The 27,466-nt window shown below is 48.7% G+C and overlaps 2 protein-coding genes across 4 annotated transcripts; one reads left to right on the top strand and one right to left on the bottom strand.

Moving 5' to 3' along the window:
* On the top strand, positions 1–27,049 carry LOC100502224 (uncharacterized). Of its 3 annotated transcripts, none has more exons than XR_565006.4 (15): positions 1–327; positions 2,164–2,566; positions 2,653–2,830; positions 2,897–3,036; positions 3,207–4,056; positions 5,690–5,790; positions 5,878–6,022; positions 6,095–6,163; positions 6,289–6,334; positions 6,423–6,856; positions 6,964–7,043; positions 7,468–7,596; positions 25,820–26,012; positions 26,324–26,406; positions 26,480–27,035. XR_565006.4 is itself a non-coding variant. In XM_008679519.3 (15 exons), exons 2-15 carry the CDS (start codon positions 2,178–2,180, stop codon positions 26,618–26,620), a joined length of 2,985 nt encoding a protein of 994 aa, XP_008677741.1. In that variant the 5' UTR covers positions 1–286; positions 2,164–2,177; the 3' UTR covers positions 26,621–27,049. The 3 variants fall into 3 exon arrangements, 2 of the variants coding, with proteins under 2 accessions (XP_008677741.1, NP_001350165.1); XM_008679519.3 differs by having other exon boundaries at positions 1–286; positions 7,461–7,596; positions 26,480–27,049; NM_001363236.1 differs by having other exon boundaries at positions 59–327; positions 7,461–7,596; positions 26,480–26,902.
* Positions 14,195–20,009, bottom strand: LOC109946093 (uncharacterized mitochondrial protein AtMg00810-like). Its single transcript, XM_020552838.3, has 2 exons — positions 19,356–20,009; positions 14,195–18,326 (listed from the first exon to the last, which is right to left on the bottom strand). The coding sequence occupies exons 1-2, from the start codon at positions 19,933–19,935 to the stop codon at positions 17,872–17,874; spliced, it is 1,035 nt and encodes a 344-aa protein (XP_020408427.1). The 5' UTR covers positions 19,936–20,009; the 3' UTR covers positions 14,195–17,871.
* Positions 27,050–27,466: the final 417 nt, after the last annotated feature.

The raw sequence follows: 27,466 nt of genomic DNA, 5'->3' as shown, positions 1-27,466 counted from the left end.
GGGCACGTTTCTACAAATCCTAAGAAAACTCCAAAAAAAGACAAAATAACCCAGAAATAAAAATCGCCGTGGAGGCGAGTCGCCGCCGGCACCGCCCGGCACGGCCTTCTTCTCCGGCGAAGGCGGAGCTCGTTACGGGGATTCCGCATCCGTTAATCGGTCCCACCGGATCCCTCGCCGCCTCCCACGGGCCGGGCCGCGCCGTGGCGCGCGCGCAGGCCGAGATGCGGAAGAGGATGGAGAGCGTCGACGATCTGATCGAGGAGGCAAAGCTGCGCACCGTCTGGTGGGCGCTCTGCATCTTCGCCGTCTCCTACTTCCTCACGCGTGAGCACGTCCCCCTCTGTCCCTCTCTGCTTCCGTGCCTCATTTGCGACCGAATTGGTTTTGCCACCCCCACCCACACATACAACACAAATGTTCCGCAGCATCGCCCAGACGAGGGATACGATTGGTTCGTTAGCGACTACAACCTTGCCATTTCGTGTCTATCTGATGGACACAGCATAGGTGCGAGAAAATTTGTGTAGCTTGCTTCTGTAAATGCTGGGATTGCGATGTGATTTGATGGCTCATGCGTTACAAACTAGAGACCTTTTGTTGACCGGGAAGCTAGCGCTTGTAGTCACACCATCTGATAGCTCCTGAATCTATTCTGTAGTGACCTGTAATGCCTGTTACGTGGCATTTTTTTGAAAGTTGGCTACTGCTTTTCTGCCTGCATTCTATTTAGTTAATACTACTACTGCTGCTGCTTTTCGGTTACAGTTACTAAGAAGGCTTGCTGGATTTGCTTGAGATCCTGAAAATCCGAAGTTTAGGATCCTTAATTTCATTTTAGAAACTTCTGCATGCATTGTTTATGAAACTGCTGGAGATGGGAAGTGTTAATCTAGGGTTTCCTTAGACTCTCTTTGTGAGATTTCATTGTGGCTAGAGTGCTTCTGGATGGTCCGATGCAAACGATAGATGTTTTGGTGGTTATTAAAACGTGCCGAGTATGAAGCAGAGGTATTGGCATTAGCGATTGGATAAACTTGAAAAGATAGTGATGTTCATTCTACTCTGAGGTGAGGTACAGTTTGTATGTAAATTTCCAAGCCATAATCACCCAGGTGCCACATTTTGAAATTTTCCCGGACTCGGGGGTTGAAGATGAGTTTGTGTCACACATTTCTATGTTATTTACCTATAGTGTGAGGTCTAGGGAATTGCTCTTCAAGCTACAGAATGTGTTATGAATGCATGCAAAAGTTTTATGTTACGATGCTTCAGAGAATTTTAGCTTAGCTTTAGTAACCACTCAAACGATGTGGTGGATATGTGGGGCATCTATCTAGTTGTTGTTGGCAAGTTGTGGTTTCGAATTAATGGTTGAACCAAAAAAAAAAAACTCCACCTACAAGGGGTAAGACAGCCCCTGGGTATTGTATTAAGAAAATAAGAAGACTTTCTCACACATGAGGAGCACTACTCAGAGCACCTAACCAATTCAGCTAGAGTCCCTTTTGCAACTAATGGTTGAACACAAATGCAAATAGCAGCTAGTTTGTGTCCTTCTGAATCATATAGTGAGTCTTCTCTGTCTTTTACTCAACTTGGCTCAGAGTTCAGTCATGACACTGCAATGATGTCTTGAGCCTTCATGATATCAACAAATGAAGGCAAAGATGATCCAGTGAGAGACGTGAAGTGGATTTTGCTTGTCTATTGTTTACGTATTAATGAGTTAGCTTGCAGAAAAATAATTGCCTATAGTCCCACCACTTGTGAACCATTTTTGAAGTAATTGGCTAGTTGTCAGTGGAAAAGTAGCTTCAGATAAATTAACATTTTAACTTCACTATTTGGTCATGTGTAATTTTATTAATTATTATATTTTAAATTAAGCATGCATATATTTTTCTCTAGCCTGATCTTTTTACTTGTCAAAATAGCCTTCTTTCCTTCCTTTTTTTCTGTTTCACTTTCTGCTCTGTGAACGTGTTGGCAACCTTTGAACACTTAGTAATTATTGATCTTTCAACCCTTATTATTGATTTATTTTTGTGCGCAGAGGTTTCTTTATGTTTGTATTATTGTATACGCAGTATATTTCTTCTTAAATATATAGTCCAGTCGCTTGTGTCCATGCTAAGATCCATATCATTTTGTTTCAAATAGATACAAGTAAATCAATGTGGACAAATGTGCCCATGTCAATCCTTATACTTGCATTTCTGCGATATCTCTCCTTCAAAGTGGAGTTCCGTTGGAGGGAACACCCTGTACGTAAGCAGACACATTTGTCTCAAGCCTCAAAGAGACAGTTGTCTGCAAATGATCATCGCCTTTCGACTGTACCACCAGTCTCCAGATGGAGAAGGAAAGTTGGTTCACCTTCTGTTGAGGCTGCTTTTGAAAGTTTCATTGAGAAAATTTTACGAGACTTTGTTTTAGACTTGTGGTACTCAGATATTACTCCCGACAGAGAGGCACCAGAACTGATACGTGGCTTAGTACTTCATGCTCTTGGTGAATTATCAGGCAGGGTGAAAGAGATGAATCTAGTTGACATGCTAACAAGGTGACTAAAGGCTTGGTATACTATCTAATATGTACCATCATTATTGAGTAATGTTTCTATGTTAAAGCTTTTTTTTCCTATTTCAGGGATATGGTTGATTTGATTGGTAATCATTTAGATATTTTTCGGAAAAATGAAATTCTAATTGGCGTTGATGTCATGAGGACTTTGTCTTCAGAGGAAATAGATGAGAGACTGAAGCAGCACCTAATAGTTTCACAGGAACTTCATCCAGCACTGTTATCTTCAGAGCATGAGTACAAGGTAATAGGAAACCATTTTAGCATTCATGTTATACAATAATCATCCATTAATTAATATGGATTTTAGGTTCTTCAAGAAATTGTTGGGGGCATTATGGCTCTAGTGTTGAGACCACAGGATGCTCAGAGTCCGCTAGTTCGCTGTTTCTCCAGGGAATTGATGACCTGCCTAATCTTGCAGCCTGTTATGAACTTCGCAAGCCCTGTGTAAGTTGTCTGCCAAAGCGGCTGATTTATGGCAATATAGGCTTCAAGCATTCTATGGGCTGATTAACTGTATTTTAAGTTATCTAATATTCCAATTTTACTTTCTGCCCTTACCTGCACCTAAGCTTTGTTCCAAATCTTTATTTTTTGTTTATTTGTTTTTGTTTCAGCTACATCAATGAGTTGGTTGTCTACCTTCTAAATGCCAAAGATACAGGTAGCGCTGGAGGTACAAACATGGCTAATACAGGAACAGTAACACTAGTGCCTTACAAAGGAGGCTCACAAGGTTGTCAAATGGAATCAAGGAATTTGACTGTAGAAACTAGCGGTTTAGTTCCACCAAATAATTCTGGGATGAGATCACTTGTTACTTCTGAATGTGGAAAGTCAAAAGTGTCAGAGGATGACAATGATGGTACCATCCAACCTCGTCAGCCAGACTGGGCGGCGGTATTGGATGCAGCTACTAAAAGAAGGTCAGAGGTTCTTGCCCCTGAGAATCTTGAGAACATGTGGGCAATTGGAAGAAATTATCAAAAGAAAATGGTTAAATTAGACCACTCATCAAGACAGAAAGGCTCTGAAGGTTCAGATAATAGTACAAGTGCAGGGGCAGTTGGTAAAGAGCTATCCTCTAACTTCAACGACAGAATTGCATCTGTTGATGATAAATACATGGTCAATTTGATGCAAAGTAAAAATAGGAATGCTCAATCTACCTTCGTCACAGGTAGTCATCCACTTGCTCTACAAAATATGAATGAAGTGAAACCAAAAGAGGGGAGTCAAGTTAATTTTACCAGCAAGGAAAAACCACATGAAACCAGCAACAGAGTAAAAGCCCAACTAAAACGGTGTAATAGTACTCCTGATATTGAGAAAAGATATTTGGCAAAAAGTAACCAGCCCATGGTTTCCAGTGAAAGGCTAAATGTGAGGATAAATCAGGATGAGAGAGGTGTTGGTCCTGCCTCACATGTTGAGGTGCTAATGCATGTTCCGAAGATAAGATGTCGGGTAATTTTTTCTAATCCTATCACTAGAACAATTCCAGTATCATCATCTAACAAGAAGCCTCAAACTTGCTGTTTTTACTGAATAAATTTGATCATTTAGGTTAATTGAATAAATTTGACCAACCTGCCATGGTTGTGTTGCTAGTATTCACCACAATTTCGTGTGCAATTTTATTATTAATGGTTATACTATCAGTGTGTATACTATGTTTTTTTATCGAACCGCGCAGGAGACCTGCGTGCCATTAAGAGAGAAACCCCCTGGGAAATTAGGACCCCCAGGGTTAAAACAGTACATCGGACTCAGACTTACAGACTAGGCAAAGGGACACGAACACGACCACGGCCACGACCATGACCTCTAAGACCTGTAGGTGCCGATCCTAGCGACTAACTCCTGGAGGGCTTTTGCCCCAGCCAGACACCAAGACTGATAGTTTCTCACTGATAGTGTATTTTCTCTAGAATCTAGGGTTCTCTCAGTAAAGTTACCTCATGTACTTTTGCCCTTTGGGCCCTATGGAATATACAAGTTGTCATTTCATTCCTCTTAACATGGTACAGAGCTAGGGCTCACAGCGTCGCCGCTGGCCGTGCCTGCCACTATTCGCCCGCCGTCGCCCGCCACTGCACGTTGGCCGTCGCCCGCTGACCGCGCACCACGCCATTGCGCGCCGCCACCCACGTGCGCACACGCCCACCGCCGGCCGTGCCTGCACTCGCCCGCGCGTGCCCGCCGCTGGCTGTGCGCTTGCCCTCGCCTGCCTAAGCCCCCTTGCGCGCCTGCGCCAGCGCCGTCGTTGTCCCCTTTGGCCTCGGCATCCGTCCTAGCCACAGACGCGCCGACTGTCCCGGCGGCCGCTCGTGAGCGCCTCCATCTCTGGTTGTCGCCACCGGCCGTCACCTGCAGTGCCAATTTAGAAATCAATCACTTGCTTCAGTCTTGGTATTACTTGCCAACATGTTCTGGTTTTTCAGCCTTCCGTAAGTAATCTAAACTATATGAATATCTCTTCATTTTATCCTATTCCGCATTTTCTGATTAGCATGCGGCTTCCATTGGTTTTATGTTGTAGTACTTGGTGTCCGATTAGAATTAGATCTGTAGAACCCTGTGCTTAATTTGTATCTAGTCCTCATTAAGAGAAAAAAACATGAGATGTCACTGAATGAGGCTTGTGTGTGAGGCCCAGCCCACATGTCGGTGAGATAGCAGTGGCATACATTGAACATATGAAGTTATTCAACGTCACATGGGGAAAATTGGTATTTTTTGTGGTGATTTGGTCTGATAATTAATACTCCATCCGTCCCAAAATATAGTTCTTTCTAGCCCACTTTTTTTCCGTCCACATTCATTCAAATGATAATGAATATAGACATACATACAAACTATATTCATGTTACTTAATGGATGTATGATTAGTCTAAAACGAATTATATTTTGGGACGGAGGGAGTAATTAACTTTGAACCGTTTCCATTCCTGCATGATTACATTATATATCAGGTCTAGTGATTTAATGTCACCATCAGTCTTGTTTTTGATACAATATACATCCATTGATGTGAAGTAATGTCATTCTGCAATCTCCACAGCTGATGTGTTTTGTTGGGTTCATTATTTCTTTTCAGGTTGTTGGTGCATATTTTGAGAAACAAGGTTCAAAATCTTTTGCAGTTTATTCTATTGTGGTGACTGATGCGGATAACAAGAGCTGGTTTGTGAAAAGAAGGCATGGTTTTACTTGACATATTTGTAAATTAATTGCAGCTTCGAGAGAGGAACATGTATGGTCCTGACCTATAGCTTGTATCTGTAGATACCGGAATTTTGAACGTCTTCATCGACAACTGAAGGAGATACCTAATTATTCATTACATCTGCCTCCAAAGAGTTTTCTTTCATCTAGCGTTGATGATTATCTTGTGCACCAACGGTGCATTCTCCTGGACAAATATCTTCAAGTATGTTTGGTTCTCTTGCATTTTTGCTCATCTTTTACTTTAAATGTATAATATTCATTTTGTGTTCAATAGGATCTCTTGTCTATAGCTAATATTGCAGAGCAGCATGAAGTTTTGGATTTTCTGAGTGCATCCTCAAAGGTGTGTGATTTACACCAAGCAAATCCTTATAGCCTTGTCCTTAATGACAAGGAATGCACACATCTTCATTCAGTGCTTCTGCTTTCTTGAGGTTCTTAGCACTTCAATTCTTCTCCACTTTGTAGACTTACTCTGCTGGAAAGTCCTCCTCTGTTATGAAAACCTTGGCTGGTATGCATGCCCCATACTTGTATTCCCCCTTAAAAGCTGTAACTTGCTATGTTCTTTTCTTGAAGACATTTTATTTTTCTTAAAACAGTTAATGTTGATGATGCAATGGATGACATTGTTCGACAATTTAAAGGAGTTTCAGATGGTTTGAAACGGGCGGTCGGCACATCACCTTCTAGTGCAACTGCCCAATTTGCAGATAATAGGATGTCTCTATCTTGGAACCAGGAAGAGAAAGATAACCACAACTTGCATCAAAGAAACTTGGAAAGGGCTCATAGCCTTTCAGATGGTGATAGTAACTATGAAGATCACATCTCTTCTGTGAATAGTGGATGCCATTCAGACAATGAGGTCAATAATAGAGGACATACTTCAAATGATGTTGAGCACATCGAAACATGCTCTAGTTTGGATAAACAAGCCAGCGACCAAATAGGAAAACCTGCAAAGGAATATTCTGATTCTTCAAACATGTCATCTCTAAATGCATTTGAGGATCCAACAGGAATTCCTCCTGAGGTACACCATACCCTGCTACTACATAATTTATTTGATACAGATCATAGGGAACATGTGTTGTTACTGTTTTTCCTTTTACTGATAAACCTTCTCTTCTATTTTGGCAGTGGATGCCAACAAATGTTAGTGTGCCTTTATTGAACCTGGTTGACAAAGTATTCCAGCTAAAGCGACGGGGTTGGATACGGTTAGTTTCTTTATAATTAACTTTATCAAATTTGTTCCTCAGAATTTGCTTAGTACTTTAGTAGTTTCAGATTACTGTTACATAGTACAAATAAAGTAAACGATACACTGAAATACTGTAGAAACTTGTAACCCAAAGGCATTTAATTGGCCTGATTGGAAGGACTGGTTACTAGATATCAGCATATGGTTCCCATTCCATGTATCTTGGCAGTATATTCTCCGATGTTTGTTTAGATGCTAATGAAATTTGGGTGGGTTGTCACAATTTTTTTTTTGTTTTCATAGCCATGCACACACACACTTGTGTTTTCACCATCTATGCTTCAATTCTACAACTCAATCACTTCTGCAATCTAGCTGTTTCATTCTTTCAATTACAAAACATGGGGTTTTACTAATGTTATGTAATCTGTAGGAGACAGGTTCTTTGGATATCAAAACAAATTTTGCAGTTGGTCATGGAAGATGCAATTGATGAATGGATCATAAGACAAATCAATTGGCTCCGAAGAGAAGATGTCATCGTACAAGGAATACATTGGATTCAAGATGTAAGGAGACACATCTTCCTCTCTTTTTTCCTTCACTAGATTTATCTTGGTTCTCTTTTTGTTTGAAATTTGTTATTACTCTTGATGCCTCTGTGATGTTTTTTTCCTAGAAAACGCAAGAGAGCTGAACATTGTTATATTAAGAAGAAAGAAGGGGCTAGAGCCCTAACCCCCTAACTCTGAATTACATTTGCACCAGAAACAGAAATTAGGACGACCCCACTAGCACTAAGCTTACCACCATAGAGAGGGGCTGTAAACAAAGACAAACCCTTAGTTCCTGCTAGAATCCACAACCGACGCTCCTAACCAGCAAGGGTAAAGCACCACTAAGGCTGGGGGAAATACCATAAAAATGTTACTAACCTTGGATTAGAGAGAGCATGTAGTCCTTAGGACTTGGTAGAATACATATAGTCACAGCTAATATGGGCCATTATGGGCCTTAACACCCCCTTCAAATTCAAGGTGGAAGCAAAGGATCTGAAGCATTGAGTCTAAACAAGTTGAGACGATATTGTTCTCTTGTTTGTGCTTTTGTGAAGAAGTCTGCAACTTGTATTTCTGAGGGCACATGTTGAAGAGCAATAGTTTTCTGTTGACAATGAGACCGTGTGAAGAAAACATCAACACCAATATGTTTTGTATGTTCATGCTTCACAGGGTCATTTGCAATTTGAATGGCTCTAGTGCTGTCGCACAGAAGAGGCGTAGGAGTATCACAAGAGACACCAAGATCAGCCAATAACCATCGTAGCCATATAATCTCGGCAGTAGTGGTAGCAAGATCTCGAAGTTTTGCTTTTGCACTGGATCTTGATACAATAGCTTGCTTCTTTGATTTCCTTCAATAGGAGAGGAACCAAGAAAAATTCAATAACCTATAATAGAGCAGCGATCAGTGTGATCACTCGCCCAAGTGGCATCAGAGTAAGCATGAAGCCGAAGAGGACTATTACAATCATAGAATAAGCCTCGAGATGTGGTTCCCTGTAAGTATCTCAATACACGAAGCAAGTGACCATAATGAACTGAAATATGCGCAGAGACAAACTGACTCAGAATATGAACAACATGTACAATATCCGGTCGAGTGATATTGAGATAGACTAGACTACCGACTATATGCCGATATCTGGATGGATCCTGTAGTGGTGAACCATCATTCGGACAAAGTTGTAAGTGAATATCCATGGGTGTTGCAGCTGTACGATTATCAATCAAACCAGAGCGAGCAATATGTCTTGGATGTATTTAGACTGAGAGATAATAGCACTTTGTAGATTGTAATACCTCAGTCCCTAGAAAATATCTAAGAGGGCCTAAATCAGACATCTTAAACTGCTCACTAAGATGCTGTTTTACTTGAGAGACATGTTCTGGATCATCACCCGTAATTAGCATGTCATCAACATATAATAGGAGCAAGGTGAGCCCTCGTGAAGAGGAATAAAGAAATAACGCGGGATCATGATCACTAGAGGTAAAACCAGTAGCCCTTATGACAGCGACGAACCTTTGAAACCAAGCACAAGGGCCCTTTTTCAATCCATATAAAGCTTTACGCAGACGACAGACATGGCCGAAAGGAATATCAACTCCTGGTGATGGGTGTATATAAACTTCTTCGTGTAAATCACCATAAAGTAAAACATTTTTGACATCCATCTGAGAGATAGTCCATGAAGAAGATGCTGCAACAACAATCAAAGTATGAACAATCGTCATATGTGCGACCGGTGCAAAGGTTTCATCATAATTAGACCCCGAGTCTGTTGAAAACATCTGGTCACAAGACGAGCTTTATATCGCTCAACTGAACCATCAAATTTGGTCTTAATCTTAAAGACCCATTTACATGTTATAGGGACTGCATGTGATGGTAAAGGAACAAGATCCCAAGTACCCGTTCGATCAAGAGTGTCCAACTCTTCTTGCATAGCAAGCCGCCATTCATGAATACCAGAAGCTTCATGATAATTAGATGGTTCAACAATTACAGCAGCAACACTAGGAAATCCACAATGATCTGGAGGTTCAATTGTACTACGATCATGAAGATGATATCCTTGGTGATTTGGTAACACATCAGAAACTGTGACCCATCAACAATCTGTAGATCATTAGAAACAGCTGGAGAGTCATCATTGTTAGTACAAACATCAACAACAGGTTCGCCATCAGGACCGACCGTGGGACAAGTGCAAGGACGACGAATGTAGGTTTTGGTAACTGGTGGTTTAGAAGTGAAGTGTGAAGTGAGTGTTGAGGTAGAAGGATCTGTAATGGGAATGAGACATCAGATGAGGATGTGGTAGACGATAGTGTAGTGGAAGATGAAGACCCAGATGATGGAGCATGGATGGGAGAAAGGCACAAGAAAGAGGTGGACTCTGTGGAAAAAGAAGATGAATGTGTGAGTGAGTTATAAAAGAAAGGTCGGTTTTCATTGAAACACATCACGTGAAATACAAATGCGACATGCTGAAGGATCATAACATCTATAGCCTTTGTGCTTCGGACTATATCCAAGAGAAACACACTCAACAGATTGAACAGTTAATTTAGTCCGTTCACGAGAGGCTAACAACACGTAGCATGTACATCCAAAAACTCTAAGATGGTCATAGCGAGGAGTTCCAAAAAGAACTTCACCAGGAGTTTTCCTTGAGAGTTTGATGATGGTTGTCTATTGATGAGGTAGACAACGGTAGACACTACTTCACACCAAAAATGGAAGGGAACAAAAGAATATCAAAAGGATGCGAGCACTTTCTATGACATGACGATGCTTGCGTTTAGCAACACCATTTTGAGCATGTGCACCGCACCAGGGCACGAAAGCTGTGCAAGAGTACCCTCTGAAGTTAGAAATTATCGAAAAGACTCAGATAAATATTCACCACCAAAATTAGAGCGAAATTTTTTAATAGGAACAAAAACTAGGTGTGAATCATGCGAGCAAAAGACCTATAGATAGGAAGAAACTCAGAACATCATTTCATGAAATAAATTCAAGTGTAACGAGAATGATCATCAACAAAAATAACATAATTGTTAGAATATGTGGATTAGGCCCATGAGGCTAAGCCCATGTGGCCCATGTATAAACCCTATATAGCCACCCCCTAGGGTTGGCCCAGTTAATCCAACGGTCATTCTTCCAACATGGTATCACAGATTAGGTTTTTGCTCCTCCCTCACCCCTCATTCGCCGGCGGCTAGGTTTTCCCTGCCCTGGCCGCCGCCGCCCCAGGCCTGCGTCGCCAGGTGCCCTACCCTGGCCGCCGCCGCCCCGGGCCCGCGCCCCCAGGCCCCCGTTCCGCGCCGCCAGGCGCCCTGCCCTGGCCGCCGCCGCCCCGCGCCCTGCGCGCTGCGCTGCTCGGCTAGGCCGCGCTGCTCCGGCCGCGCTCACCGCCTCCGGCCGCGCCCACCTCTGGCCGGCCGCGCCCCTTGCTCCGGCCGCCCCTTCCGCGCCCACCACCAGCGCCGGCCGCGCCTCCTACTCATCTGCTCGCCGGCCGCCACTTCAGCTCGCCCCTCTCTGTTGGATCGCGTCGGCCGCGCCCCATACTCCTCTGCTCGCCGGCGCCGACGTTTCCTGCTTCTGCCCGCCACGCTGCTGCGCCGCCACCCATCCCCCATGGCTGAGCAGCCTCCTCCTCCCCCCTCCTACTTCCACGTTGTGGCGACGGTGTATCCCTAATGGGCGACCGGTGGAGGAGGCGGCTGATCGACGACAGGATGTGGATCGGCGACCAACGGCGGGGGAATTGGCGGGGGAGGGTCCTCCGGATCTGCAACCCCCGCAGGAACCGCAGTTGCCACAACAGTAAGGGCAGAGGCGGTGCTCGCGGCGGTGAGGGCCCCACCGGCGGCGCTAGGTCCTGACCCCGACTCCGGCCCGAGCGCAGAAGAGACCGGGGGAGCGCGCGCGACGTAGGGAGCAGTCCTCCCACCGGCGGCGGCTGCGGCGCATGACGGCGGGGCCACCTCCTCTGCACCCGTGGGCGGCGTGTACGACGTCCCGACCGTACCGACCGTCGGCACCGGGCCCCGCACCATCCCCACGGTGCTCTGACATGACCCGACTGACCCGCTCGTGGCTCAGCTCCACCTTCAGGCTGGGAGTGTCCAGAACATTCACCTCATGGTTCCTGTCGTCCTCGAGCCAGAGTCGCCGTCCTACGCACGCTGGCGGGACTTACTCCTCCTTACCCTTCGCCGCTACGCCCTGGATGACCACGTCCTCTGCGACCCCACCGGCGTGGCGCCGACTGCCGCGTGGGTCCGCCTCGACAGCATCGTGCTCACCTGGATCATGGGGACGATCTTCGTCGACCTCCACAGCCTCCTCCGGAACCTTCCTCACGCTCGTGCTGTTTGGCTAGCCATCGAGGGCCAGTTCCTGGGCAACGCCGAGGCCCGGGCTCTCCGCCTCGACGCGGCCTTCTGCACCTTCGTCCAGTGGGACCTCAGCGTCGATGAGTACTGCCGCAAGATGAAGACCATGGCAGACTCACTTGGTGATCTGGGCTGCCCCGTGGAGGACCGCATGCTCGTCCTCAACGTCCTCCGTGGCCTCAGCGATCGCTACACCCACCTCCGGTCGTTGATCATGCGCCAACGTCCCTTCCCTACCTTCCTCCAGGTCCGCGACGACCTTGCCCTGGAGATCACTCTGGTGCTCAGGCTGCATCGATCTCCGGCCCGGGGTCCTCGTCCTCCTCGACAGCACTGGCAGCTATCACCCCGACTCGTCCACCTCCTCCGTCACATTCTGCCCTTGGCCCTCATCCACACGGGTCGAGCAGGGGCGGCGGGGGCGGTGGTGGCCGCCGCCGCCGTGGTGGCCACGGTGGTGGTGGTGGTTCCGGCGGTGGTGCCCGTGGCAACGCACCGACGCCGGGACCCCAACAGGGTGCGCCTTGGCCCACTTTCCACCACCCGTGGTCCGGGCGCATCTCCATGTGGCCGTTCCAAGGGCCAGGTTCTGAGGCTCGTCCCCCGGCGGCCATGTTCGCTGGTGCGCAGCCGGGGTTCACCTCGCCGCCGGGGTTCGCCTTCGCCTCTCCGTCGCCCTGGACCTCGACGCCTGCCGCTTCGTCGTGGCCCACGCCGCCGACTGCTCCACCGTCGGGGCTGGTTGGTTGGGACACGGCCCCCTGGCTGCCTTCCAGAGTCCCACTCTGACTCCGCCGATGGGTCCCAAGTGGATTGCGGACACCGGTGCTACCTACCACACCACTCCCGACCCTAGTATACTCACCTCTGTTCGCCCTCCTTCTTCCTCTCTCCCTTCGTCCATCATGGTAGCGAATGGCTTGTGTCATCCTGTCACATCTGTGGGTGCCGCCGGCCCTCCCGGCTCTTCGTATTCCGGATGTTCTTGTCGCTCCTTTGGTCCACAATCTTCTTTCTATTCGCCGTTTTACTGTTGATACTTCTTGTTCTGTCGAGTTTGACTCTTCTGGTCTTACTGTGAAGGACTCGGCAACTCGGCGCCCCCTCCTCAGATGTGACAGCACCGGCCCCCTCTACACCCTTCGGCTTCCGCACGCCACCTCTTCTTCGTCTTCGTCACCTGCCACTGCTGCTGTTTTTGCTGCCACCACGTCTCCTACCACCTGGCATCGTCGCCTTGGTCACCCCGGACGCGATGCCTTGATGCAGCTTACTCGTAGTGCCACTATCCCATGTACTAGATCACATGATGAACATCTTTGTCATGCGTGCCAGTTAGGCCGTCATGTTCGTCTTCCTTTTTCTTCTTCCTCGCATGCTACTCATGCATTTGATCTTGTACACTGCGATTTGTGGACTTCACCTATTACCAGTATGTCAGGCTACAAATACTATCTTGTGGTGCTTGATGATTTTTCTCATTATGTGTGGACTTTCCCTTTGCGTGCCAAGTCTGAAGCTTTTCCCGCCCTCCGCCACTTCTTCGTCTGGGTGTCCACTCAGTTCGGCCTCACCATTAAGGCTGTCCAGTGTGACAATGGTCGGGAGTTCGATAACTCCACCTCCCGCGGCTTCTTTCTCTCCCACGGGATGCAATTGCGGATGTCTTGCCCGTATACCTCTTCTCAGAACGGCAAGGCTGAGCGCATGATCCGCACGACCAACGACACCATCCGCACTCTTCTCCTCCAGGCGCACCTACCGGCACGCTTCTGGGTCGAGGGCCTCCACACCTCTACCTACCTCCTCAACCGTCTCCCTTCCACTGCGTGCCCGGCCCCCACTCCTCACCAGGCACTCTTCGGTACCCCTCCGCGCTATGACCACCTCCGTGTCTTCGGGTGTGCTTGCTACCCGAACACCGCTGCCACTGCTCCTCACAAGCTTGCACCCCGTTCCACCCTCTTTGTGTTTCTCGGGTACTCCCCGGACCACAAGGAATACCGCTGCTTTGACCTCTCCTCTCGCCGGGTCCTCATCTCTCGCCATGTGGTGTTTGATGAGTCCGTATTTCCCTACTCCACCACCACCACACCACCCTCCTCTGACCCTGACCTTGACCTCTTCACTCTCCTTCCGACTGACGCGTTGGTTGAGCCACCTATCCTTCCTCTCTCTGCAGGTACTCGCTCACCGCCTGTCGGTCCTACTACCGGCCTGGTGCCTTGCCCGGGTCCGGTGGTGTCGCCTCTTCGTGGGGCCCCGTCTCCGATCGCCCCCGGGCCGAGCGGGGGTGGTGGGACTGCACCGCCTGCGGGGCCGTTGGTACCGACCCCTCCGGCCCGCTTCGCCCAGCTGGTGCGCGTCTACCAGCGCCGGCTGCCGCCGCCGGGGTTCGCACCTCCACCGTCGCGACCACCATCGCCGTCCCCACCGGTGACCTCTCCTCCGGCGGCACCGCCGGTGGCCCAGTCCTCGCCAGGGACACCTACACCTCCGCCGCGGCCATCCGCGGCACGTGTTGAGACGCCGATGTACCACCCACCGCTCCTTCACCGCGACCGCGACACGTCCACCCGATGGTGACGCGGCACGCGGCTGGTACCCTGCCGCCCCGAGTCCTGGCGGCCACGACCGGAGACTCGCAGGTTTCTCCGGTACCCTCCTCCGTCCGCACCGCCCTGCTGGACCCCCACTGGCGTCGGGCGATGGAGGAGGAGTACGCGGTGCTCGTCGCCAACCAGACGTGGGATCTGGTGCCCCGTCCGCCCGGCACCAACGTCGTCACCGGCAAGTGGATCTGGACACACAAGCGGCGGGCCGATGGTACCCTGGAGCGCCCCGGAGTCGACTACGATGAGACCTTCAGCCCGGTTGTGAAGCCGGCCACCGTCCGTACGGTGCTCTCGCTGGCCCTCGCTCGCTCCTGGCCAGTTCACCAGCTCGACGTCAAGAACGCCTTCCTGCACGACGCCCTCACCGAGACCGTCTACTGCTGTCAGCCGGCGGGGTTTGTGGACTCCTCTCGCCCTGACAAGGTTTGACGGCTCAACAGGTCCCTCTACGGTCTCAAGCAGGCCCCCCGGGCGTGGCACTCACTGGCTACGTTCCTGGTGACCCTGGGCTTCGTGGAGGCCAAGTCAGACACGTCTCTGTTCGTCCACCATCATGGAGCCGAGACTGCCTACTTGCTTCTCTACGTGGATGACATTGTCCTCACTCAGCCCGTCACTTCTTCGCCGCCTCGTCGACGCACTTCAGCGGGAGTTTGCGGTCAAGGATCTGGGCGTGCTTCACCATTTCCTGGGGGTCACTGCTGAGCCTCGCCCCTCAGGACTCCTTCACCAGTGACAGTACACTCTTGACATTCTGGAGCGAGCCCAGATGAGTGACTGCAAGCCCTGCTCCACCCCAGTCGACACGCAGGCCAAGCTCTCTGAGGCCACAGGTGACCCAGTCGCGGACCCCACCGGCTACAGGAGTCTTGCCGGTGCCCTTCAGTACCTCACCTTCACCAGGCCAGACATCTCCTACGCCTTGCAGCAGGTCTGTCTCCATATGCACGATCCACGGGAGCCCCACCTCGTGGCTCAAGCGCCTCCTCCGCTATCTTCAGGGCACCGTCGACTAGGGGCTGCTTCATCGGTCTACCTCCTCCGAGCTGGTCGTCTACACCGACGCTGACTGGGCCAGGTGCCCAAACACTCGGCGCTCCACCTCCGGCTACGCCGTCTTCATAGGCGGCAACCTGGTGTCCTGGTCGTCGAAGCGCCAGCTGGTCGTTTCCCGCTCGAGTGCCGAGACGGAGTACCGTGCCGTGGCCAACGGCGTGGCGGAGGCTGCCTGGCTACGGCAGCTCCTCGCCGAGCTTCATAGTCCCCTCTCCAGGAGCACGCTAGTCTACTGCGACAACGTCAGCGCGGTCTACCTCTCCACCAACCCAGTGCAGCACCAGCGGACCAAGCATGTAGAGATCGATCTACACTTCGTCCGCGATTATGTCGCCGCCGGTGCTGTTCGGGTCCTCCACGTCCCGACCACCTCCCAGTTTGCCGACATCTTCACCAAGGGTCTTCCGTCCTCGACCTTCGCCGAGTTTCGCTCTAGCCTCAACATCAGTAGTGGCTAGTTGAGTCTGTGGGGGGATCCTATTGTGTGTGATGCACTTCTCTTCGAGTCCAGTCTGTAAACTCCGCTGCGACGGAAGTTCAGACTGCGGGGGGTGTTAGAATATGTGGATTAGGCCCATGAGGCTAAGCCCATGTGGCCCATGTATAAACCCTATATAGCCACCCCCTAGGGTTGCCCAGTTAATCCAACAGTCATTCTTCCAACAATAATATTTATTTCCACCTTTTGAAACCAATGGAGCTGGGCCCCAAACATCAGAGTGAACAAGATCAAATGGTCTAGCAGAATGAGAATCACTAGTAAAATAAGGAAGTTGTATTTTTCCAAGATGACAACCCTTACAATGAAAGATAGATTCAGATGACGTACGACCTAAACAACTTGATTTTATTAAGGTGGACAACCGCGGGCCACACAAATGACCTAGATGGTGATGCCATTGGGCAAAAGAGGCAGCACGGACTGAAGCTGCAGAAAGCACACGAGTCGAAGATGATGAAGTCGATGAAAGACACAAGCTGTCGAGGAAGTAGAGGTGAGGAGCAGTGCTACGACGACGACCAGTCCCAATCACAGCCCCTGTGCGACGATCCTGTATGAAACAAGATGAGTCATCAAATCCAACAAAGCAATTTTGGTCTGTAATTTGTCCAACAGAGAGAAGATTCATGGACAACTCAGGAGCAAAATATATATTAGGAACAATAAACTGAGGAGTGCAAAGAGAACCCTTGTGGGTTATATGGCATAAAGTACCATATGCGGTCAGAACAGAGGCATCTTCTGTGACAAGTGTAGAAGAGACTAACTGTGACTGATCAGATGTCACATGAAAGGAGGCCCTTGAGTCAAGAGCTCAAGACAATGAGGAGGCTGTAGCTGGTGAAGTAGAAGCAATAGCAATTGAACCTCTAGGTGAAGAACCTGTGCCACGACCACGAGCTGCCCGTCGTGCATGGAAATCAACCAACTTCTTTGGAAATTTAACAAAACAATTTTCAGACCGATGAGTATTCTTGCAATGCTCACAAGGTACCGAGGAATAACTTGCTACATATGACTTGTGAGCAGCAGCCAACACACTGAGTGCTAGAACCAGTAGCAGAAGACACGGCTTTGAGGCGAGTCTCTTCAGCAAGTAGATCAGACAATGCCTTTGCCATTGTGAGAATATCAGAACTGTGGAGCAATCGTGCACGAAGAGTCATATTCAACCCGAACCCCCATAACAAATATGTATCTAAAGAACTTTTCAATAAACTTATGAGCCAGACATGGATTAGTTGCACAGGCTGGCACCATAGATAGCAAAGAACTCATCAAAAGATCAAAAGCAGAATAGTAATCCGGTCTATTTTGGACCTTGTTTCTTTCTCCTTTTAATATAATGATACACAATTCTCCTGCGTGTTCGAGAAAAAAGCAGAATAGTAATCATCAAAAGTCATTTCATTCTAACATGTGTTTGTGTTAGAGGTAGACAGAGTGTTTTGCCGGGGCTATGAACCTCAGCTATCATTGCTTGATTATATAGAAAGATGAGTCACATTGATTACATAACAGCTCATTAGAGCTTAGCTAATCTGATAGGAGCCTTGGCAGCCGCACACACCTGTTGAGCTGCTCAAGGTCTTTAATGACTATAATTAACTAGCACAAGTAACTAGGAGAATGCTTAGGAAACAGGACATGCTTAGGAAACATGACTTAATAACAACATTTCTCCCCCTAAGGCCTGTTTCAACTGATCTTGATCTCCTTGATCCCAATTCTGCTTCTCATATCTTCCAACTTGGTCTTGCCCAAGGCTTTGGTCAGTATATCAGCAAGCTGATCTGCAGTGGGAATAAATTCTGTTTTGATGCTACCTTCTTCCACACAGTCCCTGATGAAGTGATGCTTGATTCTAATATGTTTGCTCCTGTCATGGAAAACAGGATTCTTTGCCAAAGCTAGAGCAGATTTATTGTCTACTCTAAGTTCCACCACCTCAACTTCTCTTCCCAATAATTCTGCAAACAGGCTTGACAACCACAAGGCTTGGGTTGCAGCTGTTGTCATTGCCAGATATTCAGCCTCACAGCTTGACAAGGCAACAACTCTCTGCTTGATAGATTGCCAGCTGACCAGACTGTTTCCAAGGAAAAACAAACATCCAGTAGTGCTTTTACTTGTATCAATATCTCCAGCCAAGTCTGAGGGCTTGTTTGTTTACCCCCATGGATTATATAATCTGGATTATTTTTGGAGGATTATATAATCTGGATTATATAATCTGAGTAGTCCTGTTTGTTTACCCAGATTATTTGAGTTGTTAATAGGATTCTTTTGTATGAGGAAGACAAGAATGCCCTCTATATTTGTACTAGGTTGAAACTCATATATGAGATGAACAATGTAACAAACGTTTCTGAGTATTCATAATTTATTACATAAATAATTTGAAAAAAAATAATTTGCAGTAATTTCAGCTTCAACTTCAATTGGTTCATCATCTTCCCGACCTTGAGCATTTAAATCGATGTCAATACCAACACTTCGGCCACCACGAATGCTCCTTCCGGCACTCCTACTACCGCATATCACACCACGTTTCACAGAACTAGTGCCACGACTGGCGCGTCCCTGCGCTGCGTTGTCCAGTTCCTGACTTGCGCGTCCTTGATCTCGTGATGCTGACCCGCGCGGCGCATGGGAGCCCTCACCATGCATGGCGCCCCTGATCTGACCACCGGGCGGCGCATGGGAGCCCTCACCCTGCATGGCGCCCTAGCTGATCTGCGGCGGGATTCGGCTGCCCCCGTCGTACGTCGACCGCGTGGGACGCGTCGGAGCGGCGGGCGGGAATCTGCTGCACGGTACGCAGTCCCGTCCGTCCCGTCGGCAGTGCCAAGCGGCGAGATCCTGTGCCGCGGGCGGGATCGCGCGGAGGGTGGGGGCTGGGCGGCGTGTTTCTGTTGGGCGGCGGGCTTCTCCGATCCAATAGGCGCAAAAACGATTCGGTGGATTATAATGGCAATGGTGGGTACTTTCTAGGAAACTTGAAAGGGTAGTGGGGAAGTGGGAAAAAAATAATCTGAAATAAGCACCTCCTCACTTGCTTATGGATTATCATAATCCAAGGGGTTAGATTATATAATCTCGGCAAATAAGCTGGACTGTTTGTTTGCCTCTTAGGATTATTTAATCCAGATTATATAATCTGGGGGGTAAACAAACAGGCCCTGAGTCACTATAACCCACAAATCTTGCCTTGCCTGTCATTCTAGTATAGCATAGCCCATGATCTAGAGTACCAACCACATATCTCAAGATTCTTTTTACAGCCTGAAGATGTTCAGCTGTTGGCTTCTCCAGAAATCTGCTAACATACCCTACAGCAAAAGCCAAATCTGGCCTTGTGTGCACTAGATATCTCAAGCTGCCAACCAGTCTTCTGTACTGAGTTGGATTTACTTCCTTTGCTGTACTTTCCTTGCTCAATTTCAGCCTTTCTACCATGGGGGTGGTGGCTGGATTACAATCTGCCATACCACCGAGCTCAAGTATCTTCTTAGCATAATGAGTCTGTTTCAGAGTAATACTTCCCTCTGATTGTCTTACCTCAACCCCAAGATAGAAAGACAACAGACCCAAATCACTCATTTCGAATGTCTGCTTCATTTTTGCCTTGAAAACTTCAAGCTTCTGTTGATTGACTCCAGTGATGATCAAATCATCAACATAGACTCCAATTACCAGCAAAGAATCACCTGAGCCTTTCCTGTACATGGCAGCCTCATATACATTCTGCTCAAAACCCATCTGCTTGAGAGTCAAATCAAGTTTGGCATTCCAAGCCCGAGGAGCCTGTCTTAGGCCATACTAACCTGTACACTTTCTTCTCTTTTCCTGATACTTCAAAGCTTGGTGGCTGAGTAACATAAACCTCTTCCTTGAGTTCTCCATTCAGAAATGCAGACTTCACATCCATGTGATGTACTGCCCAACCTTCTTGTGCTGCTAGAGCAAGTAAAACACGTACTGATTCCATTCTTGCAACTGGTGCAAAGGCATCTTCATAGTCAATCCCTTCCTTCTGAACAAAGCCACGGGCCACAAGTCTTGCCTTGTGCCTGATCACAACACCATGTTCATCCTTCTTCAATTTAAACACCCACTTCAATGAAATTGGGCGATGACCTGGACTAGGAGTAACAAGTTCCCAAGTCCCATTCCGCTCAACTGAGCTCAGCTCTTCCTTCATTGCTGCCTGCCAATCTGGGTCATCTTTGGCCTCTTCATAGCTTGTGGGCTCACCGGCATGAGTGAGGTTCAGTTCTGCAAACAACCTCTGTGCCGGCAAAGGGGTTGGCTGATTACCAATAATATCATGGATCTTCCTATAACGAAGCTCTTCACCATCATGATAAGCATCCACCCTTTCAATATCATTCTCCAGAGGAGTCACATGCTCTATCTGCGGGCTTGCTGGAGCTGGTGTAGGTGTTCTAGGCGACACAGACACCTCTGTCTCCACTGCGGATTCCTCTGCTTTTGCTGCAGACTCTACTGCACTCACCAAAGGGAGACTAGGTGATGTAGGATGTGGCTGAAGAGGTGGTGAGGGTAACACTGAACTCTCTGCTTCAGAAAACTCTTCTGTCCATGGAAACTCAACAACAAAATCGCTGCCTGCTGCCTCTGAAGTACCTGCTGCCGCTGATGCCCAGTCCCAGCCACGTCCTTCATCAAATACCACATCACGGCTGACTCGCACGCGCTGGGACACTGGATCAAATACACGATATGCCTTGGCCCCTTCTGCATAGCCAATGAACACTCCAGCCTCACCACGATCATCAAGTTTCTGGAGCTGAGTAAGCCGCCGGGTATAAGCCACACAGCCAAATACCTTGAGATGGCCAACTGTTGGTGCCCGGCCATGCCATGCCTCATACGGAGTGACATTCTTCAGTGCCTTTGTTGGAGATCGATTCAGAATGTGCACAGCCGTCATCACAGCCTCCCCCCAAAACCGAGAAGGCATTCGGCGTTGCTTGAGCAGAGCTCGTGCCATGGCCACCACAGTTTGATTCCTGCGCTCAACCACACCATTCTGTTGCGGTGAATAAGGAGCACTGAAATGCCTTTTAATACCTTCATCAGCGCAGTATGCGGCGAACTCCGCGACGGTGAATTCCCCACCATTGTCGGTGCGCAGGACCTTCAACTTGCGCCCGCTTTCCACCTCTGCTGCCGCCTTGATCTTCTTGATTGCTTCCGCCGCTGCGTCCTTGGATGGCAGCAACACAGCCCACATAAAACTGGTGGCATCATCGACGAGCAGCAGGATGTAGCGGTTGCCCGCCGGTGTCGCTGGCGTGACTGGGCCGCACAGATCACCGTGCACCAATTCGAGTTGATTCTGGGCACGATATGCTGCTGCGGCCGGAAAAGAGCGCCACCTCTGCTTCGTGGTGACACAAGTGTCACATACCTGCTCCACATGATCGACCACCGGCATCCCACGCACCATCTCCTCCATGCTGGGTCGCCGGAGTGCATCGAAGTTCAGATGGCCGAAACGTTCGTGCCACTGCCATGCCTCAACATCCTTGCGCGCCGCGAGACAGATAGGTTGTGCAGCCTCAAGGTGCAAAATGTACAACCTGTTCTTCCCTCGATGTACCTTGGCCAGCAATCGGTGATGATTGTCCCAAATGCGGAGCACACCATGGTTAATCACAACCTTGGACCCTCCTTCATCAAGCTGTCCCAGACTTAGTATGGAGTTCTTCAGCGCTGGAATGTAGTAAACGCCGTGAAGAACTCTCTACTCACCAGTCTTGGCTTGAAAAATGATGGATCCAACTCCCTTGATTTCCACCTTCGATGCATCCCCGAACCGGACCGTTCCTCGAACGCCAGTGTTCAGATCAGCAAAGAGTTCTTGACGCCCGGTCATGTGATGTGTTGCCCCAGAGTCTAGGTACCAACCGCTGTCCATATCTTCTTCATCCACGCCAAGGTAGGCACATGCACGTGGCTCAGAGAGCTCGACGTGCTGCGCCGTGTAGCTGTGCGCCGTCGTGCTCTGTTCCAGGCTGATAAAGCCATGTGCCAGAAACAGAGCACCATCTTCTTCACATTCGGCGTACTGGACACGCGCCTCATGCCTTCCTTGGTTCCCGCCACGCTGTCCAGCCTGATTTCCGCCGCCGCGACCTCCACCACGGTTGCCACCGCCGCGGCCAGCATGGTTTCCACCGCCACTGCCGTGCTCTGCATCCTCACGGCGCGGCTGCGGACACTCACGTGCCCAGTGGCCTTCCTGGTTGCAGTTGAGGCAGGTGTTGGGGCCAACACGGCCAGCAACATTGCCGTCTCCTCGTCCGCCACCACGTCCACCTCCTCTGCCTCGTCCTCGTCCACCACCGCGGCTGCGTCCACCGCCACCGCGTTGGTTCTTGGAACCAGAGCCACCTGCATCGTCTCCCTTCTTCTCCTTTCTGCATCGCGCTTTCCACTGCTCCTCAGTGTACAGCAGCTTGCCATTGATGGCCACCGGCTCGGTCAGTACTTGTTCTTCGCGATTGTCCACCGCCTTAAGCCTTCCAGTCACCTCCTCAAGAGTCAGTGCCTCAAAATCAAGGAACCGCTCAATGGCGACGACGATCTGCGAGTACTTGGCCGGCACCGTGCGCAGGAATTTCTCCACCACGCGCTCCTCAGTGATGTCCCTATCACCATGGATGACAAGCTGCTGGTGCAGAGTTGACAACCGCACAGCAAAGTCATCCACTTGCTCACCAGGATTGACGCTGATGTTCTCCCAATCACGGCGTAGGCGCTGCAGCGTTGCTCGACGGACCCTGTCCATGCCGATGCGGGTCGCAGCGATGGCGTCCCACGCCTCCTTCGCCGTAGCCTTGTCGAGTAGTGGGAGACCCATCTCCTTGGGTACAAGCCCGACGATCACCTCCAGTGCGCGTCTGTCATCGCGGAACTGGACAGGACCGCCTTCAATGGCGTCCCAGAGATCGCACGCCTGCATCCTTAGCTTCATAGTCTGGTTCCACTCGTAGTAATTCGTCTTGTCCAGCATCGGCCACGCCGTGCCGCTGCCGGAGTCGCGGTACACCACCCTTCCTTGCAGCGACTCGTAGCGACCACCGCCGCGGCAGCGCCTCCGGTCCCGCAGTGGTGACTGCGAACGCCTCCGGTCTTGCGGAGGAGTCCGTAGCCTCCGATTCCTCTCCATCTCCTCTTCCTAGACCTCCTCATCTTCTCCCTTCTCGGCGGCGATTTCAGCTCGCAGCTCCTGCGCCGTCCTTGCCGCCGCCTCTGCTGCAGCCGCTGCCTGCTTTGCTGCCTGGACTGCCAGCGCCGCTGCTTCCTCTGCAGCCTTCAGGCGCGCAGCCCGGCTGGAGAAGTCGCCCAGCTCTCCTTCGCTGGTTCCCTTGGCCTTGAGCCTGGCAGCGCGCTCAGTAGAGGTCGACATGAGTAGAGAAGAGAGGAGTCGGCCCTGAGGCTCTGAGGTGTCTAACCTAAGCTCTGGTACCAAATGTTAGAGGTAGACAGAGTGTTTTGCCGGGGCTATGAACCTCAGCTATCATTGCTTGATTATATAGAAAGATGAGTCACATTGATTACATAACAGCTCATTAGAGCTTAGCTAATCTGATAGGAGCCTTGGCAGCCGCACACACCTGTTGAGCTGCTCAAGGTCTTTAATGACTATAATTAACTAGCACAAGTAACTAGGAGAATGCTTAGGAAACAGGACTTAATAACAACAGTTTGTTGCATAATAGTGTGTAAGAGAGCATCACTGTCTTGAACAAACTGGCCCTTCAGATGAGACCAAATAGCTTTAGAAGTGGTGAACCTGGACAAGGTCATAATCATGGATGGTTTAGTTCTATTATATTAACCATGGCAGCCATCACTTTGCCATCATTGATTTGCCAAGTTTTAACGTCTGCAACTTTGCTACGATCCTCACGTAAAGTAGGAGGATCTTCAGTTAGGACATCTTCAGTAGGCTATGTAAACGGCCGTGTAAAGTACTGTTTTGCACTATAGATTATATTGTTTATAGAGTGAAGTTTGAAATAGGGAGATAGGGAGTGAAATAGAGAGTCTGCTGGAGATAGTCTTAAGTGAAAAAGCAGACCATGACCACGTAGAGCAGTCTGAACATAGAAAGCCCACTCTGGATAATTCTAACCATCAAGGATGATATTAACCACAATAGCATTGACTGACATGATGATCGATTGATGTGACGTAGAAAGGGTGCAGACCAATGAATAATGTAAACAAGTTAAGAGATAACCTTCTCTGTCTCAAACCTGATCCTCTGGCGGGAACAAGTGCTAGGAGCAACCAGAAGAGCACCATTGTGGAGGGACACGAATCTGGTCAGCCTGGAGCGGATCTGGCCAGTAGTTTGCACGGGACAGGTCCTCATCAGAGACGATGTTGGCTGGAGATGGGTGGATGCCAGGCGGGTAGGTCCTGCGTGGACCATAGTGGTACACTGGTACTGCGTGGATGACAGAGGGCGGACGGCGCTAACCGACGACGGTCGGATCGAGGCGGGTGCGGATTCGGCGTGGAACGCAGGCGTCCAGAGGCGGATCCGACACAGAAGACGACGTCCCGACATGCAAATGGCGCACGATGGCGCGGGCTGGCGTGGATCTGGGGCAGAAGACGCCACCGGCGCATCTAGGCGGATCCAACGCGGAAGACGACAGTGGTGTGGCCTGTAGCGTGGATCCGGCGTGGAAGATGACAGCGGCGTGTCCTGCAGTGCCGGCCACGACGGCGGGTGAGGGGGCCTGACGAGGCCGGAGAGAAGGCCGCAACGGCGGCCTGAGAAAGTTGGCCGCGACGGCGGCATGTGGGAAAAAATGTGGAGATTAGGCTCTAACCCTAACCTGCTTTGGTACCATGTTACTAACCTTGGATTAGAGAGAGCATGTAGTCCTTAGGACTTGGTAGAATATATATATTCACAGCTAATATGGGCCTTAACAAAAAACAACAATTCTGATGGTTCTGAAGAGTCCATGCCTCCGTGGCACTACTGTTTGCAGGTGAGTGTATGTTTTGTTAAAGAGAGGAGGAAATGATCCCTTAAAAGCAACCACTCTAAATCCAGTAGAAAATCAGAGGGGTTGTAATACTAAAAAAAGATCGCCAAATCAAACTTGGATAATGACCATATAAAGAATTTGCAACTAGCCCTCATCACAACCTAGGCTCAGTTCTTGGAGCTTTTTAGCTCCAGCTTGACCCCTAGAGTCTCAACTCCTCGAAGAATTGATGTGCAACCTGCAAGGACGGGGAGACGCCAGGAAAAAAACATATTTGTTCCTATGATTCAATAAAATCCAGGGCCCCAAAATCAGTGCTATTAAATCCCTTCCTTTGAGCTTTGTCAATGTGACGACTTGCTTTTCTCGACCAATCAGCAATGTTTGATTCAGATACGGGGTACTTCTAATTGTGTGATTGGGCAAACCATGTGAAGAGCTGTTCCATGCACAAAATTTCACATGGATCTATCTTTTGTAATATGTGCATCTCAATATTTTCTTTATCCTTTACGGTTTATAGGTATTATATTATTAATGAAGTAATGGAGTCCAAATTTTGTTTAATTTTTCTGTGCAACTAATGTATTTCTTATTTACAGACCCTTTGGCCAAATGGTATATTCTTCACCAAGTTGGATGAATATAAAGGGAATGCAGGCACAAGTGAATTTGACAAGCAGTCATTAGGGAGTCCCACACTGGCTGTTGGCAATAAAAAGGGCCGCACAAGCTCTTTTGAACTTCATCTTGAGGCATCCAGAAATGCCAGTGAGGTCAAAAAACTTATTTTAGGTTAGTCTATTGACTATTTTGGCGCCCTGGCATTATTTGGTCATTCTATTTATGTTTTTCCTCCTGAAAATGTTAGGATGATGTATGTGTGCGACTCTACATGACTACATGTGGTGTTCGAGCATGCTAGTTCAGTTTGTGTCCAGCAAATATGTTTTTTCTTTGCTCCTAAAGAAAGGCACCAGTTAGGAAACACACTTCAAGTTTATATCTGTCTATCACATGCCTTCTGTACCATGCCATTTAACTAACATAATTTGCTCCTCTCGATGGTGAAAAATAATGACTTGCAAATTGCAATGCCCTTTCAGATGGAACTCCATCGGCCTTGGTCAGCATAATTGGATACAAGCAGTACCGGCGCAGCGCAAGGGACATGTACTACTTCCTCCAAGTAAGTAAAATTCAAAATCCCTGTATCTAAGCTCTAAGATGAGACACCATTCTTATATAACTATCTGCTGTAGTCCAACGTCTGCATCAAACAGCTCGCATATGCAATGCTAGAGCAGGTCCTCGTGACAGTCTTCCCAGAGCTTCGCCAGCTAATAGAAGACATACATGAGAAAGGCCGCAAAGAGCAAGCCTCATTCACATACCAACTCTGACCCAAGAGAAAACATGCTAATTCAGAGAGGAGTCGCAACAATTTTGAACGCACTTGCATTGCTCCACGGTGAGTTACTGAAACACAAAGCCTTTGCAATTATATTTTGATGATGCATAAGTTGGATTGAGGAAGTGCTTGGTGCTTAAGAATGATCTGTACAGATGTATATCAGAGGTTATGTAAATTATCCCCCTGATGTAGTCAACCAGAACAACTTACAGTGAGATCTTGTAGGTGTTGAATGTAATGTATCATTCTTTAATTCCCCCCCCCCCCCCCCCCCCCCCCCCCCCCAAGAATTAAGTTATTCTCCCCCCTGACTTATGCTGAGGCTTGTAAAGTTTTGAAAGTTCCAAGTGTATAGCTGTACTGTTTGTGTTGCTGAGTAAATCAAAATGTTGCGCGAGATGCCATCTCTGTTTCCCAATATTTGTCCGGTCGCACACTCAGGAGGCAGAAGGTATGTAAATTTTTTAACCAAACTAAGTGATTCCTTGTTGTTTTGGATGAAATATAATAACTACTATAATACCCAAACAGCGCAAATTCACGTGGATATTATTAGATATATTACTTATATTTGCATCTATGTAATACAGTAACAGAACCTAACATATATGTCCGTGTCTGATTTCCGAGACGCACGTAGAGACTAGAGACAATACTAGATGGATCATCCTCCTGATTTTCGAAATGATTTGTCGTCGCATTTCCTACTGAAAATGCCACTTGTTGCCGTCTCGTCTAACATAAGCTACTGTTGTCATAGAAATGGCAGTTGAGCTCGTTCCTTGGTCCTCACGACAGTGACCGGACTCCGATCCATGTAGACTTTGGACTTGGT

This window comes from Zea mays, chromosome 4 (assembly GCF_902167145.1).
Source record: "Zea mays cultivar B73 chromosome 4, Zm-B73-REFERENCE-NAM-5.0, whole genome shotgun sequence".
Taxonomy (NCBI): Eukaryota; Viridiplantae; Streptophyta; class Magnoliopsida; order Poales; family Poaceae; genus Zea; species Zea mays.
Note: the sequence above shows the minus strand (reverse complement) of the source record. Positions and strands in the feature narration are given on the sequence as shown.

Bases quoted from the DNA above. Each gene is read 5' to 3' on its own strand.
- LOC100502224 (NM_001363236.1), top strand. From the start codon at position 225: ATGCGGAAGAGGATGGAGAGCGTCGACGATCTGATCGAGGAGGCAAAG. The intron at 2,831-2,896 runs GTAATAGGAAAC...TATGGATTTTAG, and splicing joins CTTCAGAGCATGAGTACAAG to GTTCTTCAAGAAATTGTTGG. The intron at 7,044-7,460 runs GTTAGTTTCTTT...TGTAATCTGTAG, and splicing joins AAGCGACGGGGTTGGATACG to GAGACAGGTTCTTTGGATAT.
- LOC109946093 (XM_020552838.3), bottom strand. From the start codon at position 19,935: ATGGGTTTTGAGCAGAATGTATATGAGGCTGCCATGTACAGGAAAGGC. The intron at 18,327-19,355 runs GGCCTGTTTGTT...ACAAGCCCTCAG, and splicing joins TGTGGGTTATAGTGACTCAG to ACTTGGCTGGAGATATTGAT.